Source organism: Dama dama, chromosome 1, assembly GCF_033118175.1.
Source record: "Dama dama isolate Ldn47 chromosome 1, ASM3311817v1, whole genome shotgun sequence".
NCBI lineage: Eukaryota > Metazoa > Chordata > Mammalia > Artiodactyla > Cervidae > Dama > Dama dama.
This window is the reverse complement of record NC_083681.1, coordinates 46,040,947-46,041,894: the sequence shown is the minus strand read 5'-3', so window position 1 is coordinate 46,041,894 and position 948 is coordinate 46,040,947. Positions and strand designations below refer to the sequence as shown.

Below are 948 nucleotides of genomic sequence, written 5' to 3'. Positions count from 1 at the left end.
ATGATGTTGGGAAACTGGACAGTTGTCAGTGAGTTTGTTCTTGTGAGCTTCTCATCCCTGTCCTCTCAGCTACAAGCTCTGTTGTTTCTCCTTTTTTTGACCATTTACCTTGTTACCCTGATGGGAAATGTCCTCATAATCCTGGTTACTACAGCTGACTCTGCCCTCCAAAGTCCTATGTACTTCTTCCTCAGGAACTTGTCTTTCCTGGAGATAGGTTTCAACTTGGTTATTGTGCCCAAGATGCTGGGGACCCTGATCATCCAGGACACAACCATCTCCTTCCTTGGCTGTGCTACCCAGATGTACTTCTTCTTCTTCTTCGGAGCTGCTGAGTGCTGCCTGCTGGCCACCATGGCATATGACCGCTACATGGCCATCTGTGACCCTTTGCGCTATCCAGTCATCATGGGTCGCAGAGCCTGTGGCCAGCTGGCAGCTGCCTCCTGGTTCTCAGGATTCCCAGTGGCTACTGTGCAAACCACATGGATTTTCAGCTTCCCTTTTTGTGGCCCCAACAGGGTGAACCACTTCTTCTGTGACAGCCCCCCTGTGATCGCACTGGCCTGTGCTGATACCTCTCTGTTTGAACTGGAAGCTCTAACAGCTACTGTCCTATTCATCCTCTTCCCTTTCTTGTTGATCCTGGCATCCTATGTCCGCATCCTCTCCACTGTCTTCAGGATGCCCTCAGCCGAGGGGAAGCACAAGGCCTTCTCCACCTGCTCCTCCCACCTGCTGGTTGTCTCCCTCTTCGGCAGCACTGCCATCCTCACATACTTTCGACCCCGGTCCAGCAACTCTCCTGAGAGCAAGAAGCTGTTGTCACTCTCCTACACCGTGGTGACTCCCATGTTGAACCCCATCATCTACAGCTTGAGGAATAGTGAAGTAAAGGCTGCACTAAGGCGGGCCCTCCGCAGGACCCTGGGCTTTCAGAAACTATGA

General features: G+C 52.1%; 1 protein-coding gene across 1 annotated transcript; it reads left to right on the top strand.

Annotated features, from left to right (window-relative positions):
• Nucleotides 1–948, top strand: LOC133050828 (olfactory receptor 10A4-like). Its single transcript, XM_061135135.1, has one exon. The coding sequence runs from the start codon at nt 1–3 to the stop codon at nt 946–948; it is 948 nt and encodes a 315-aa protein (XP_060991118.1).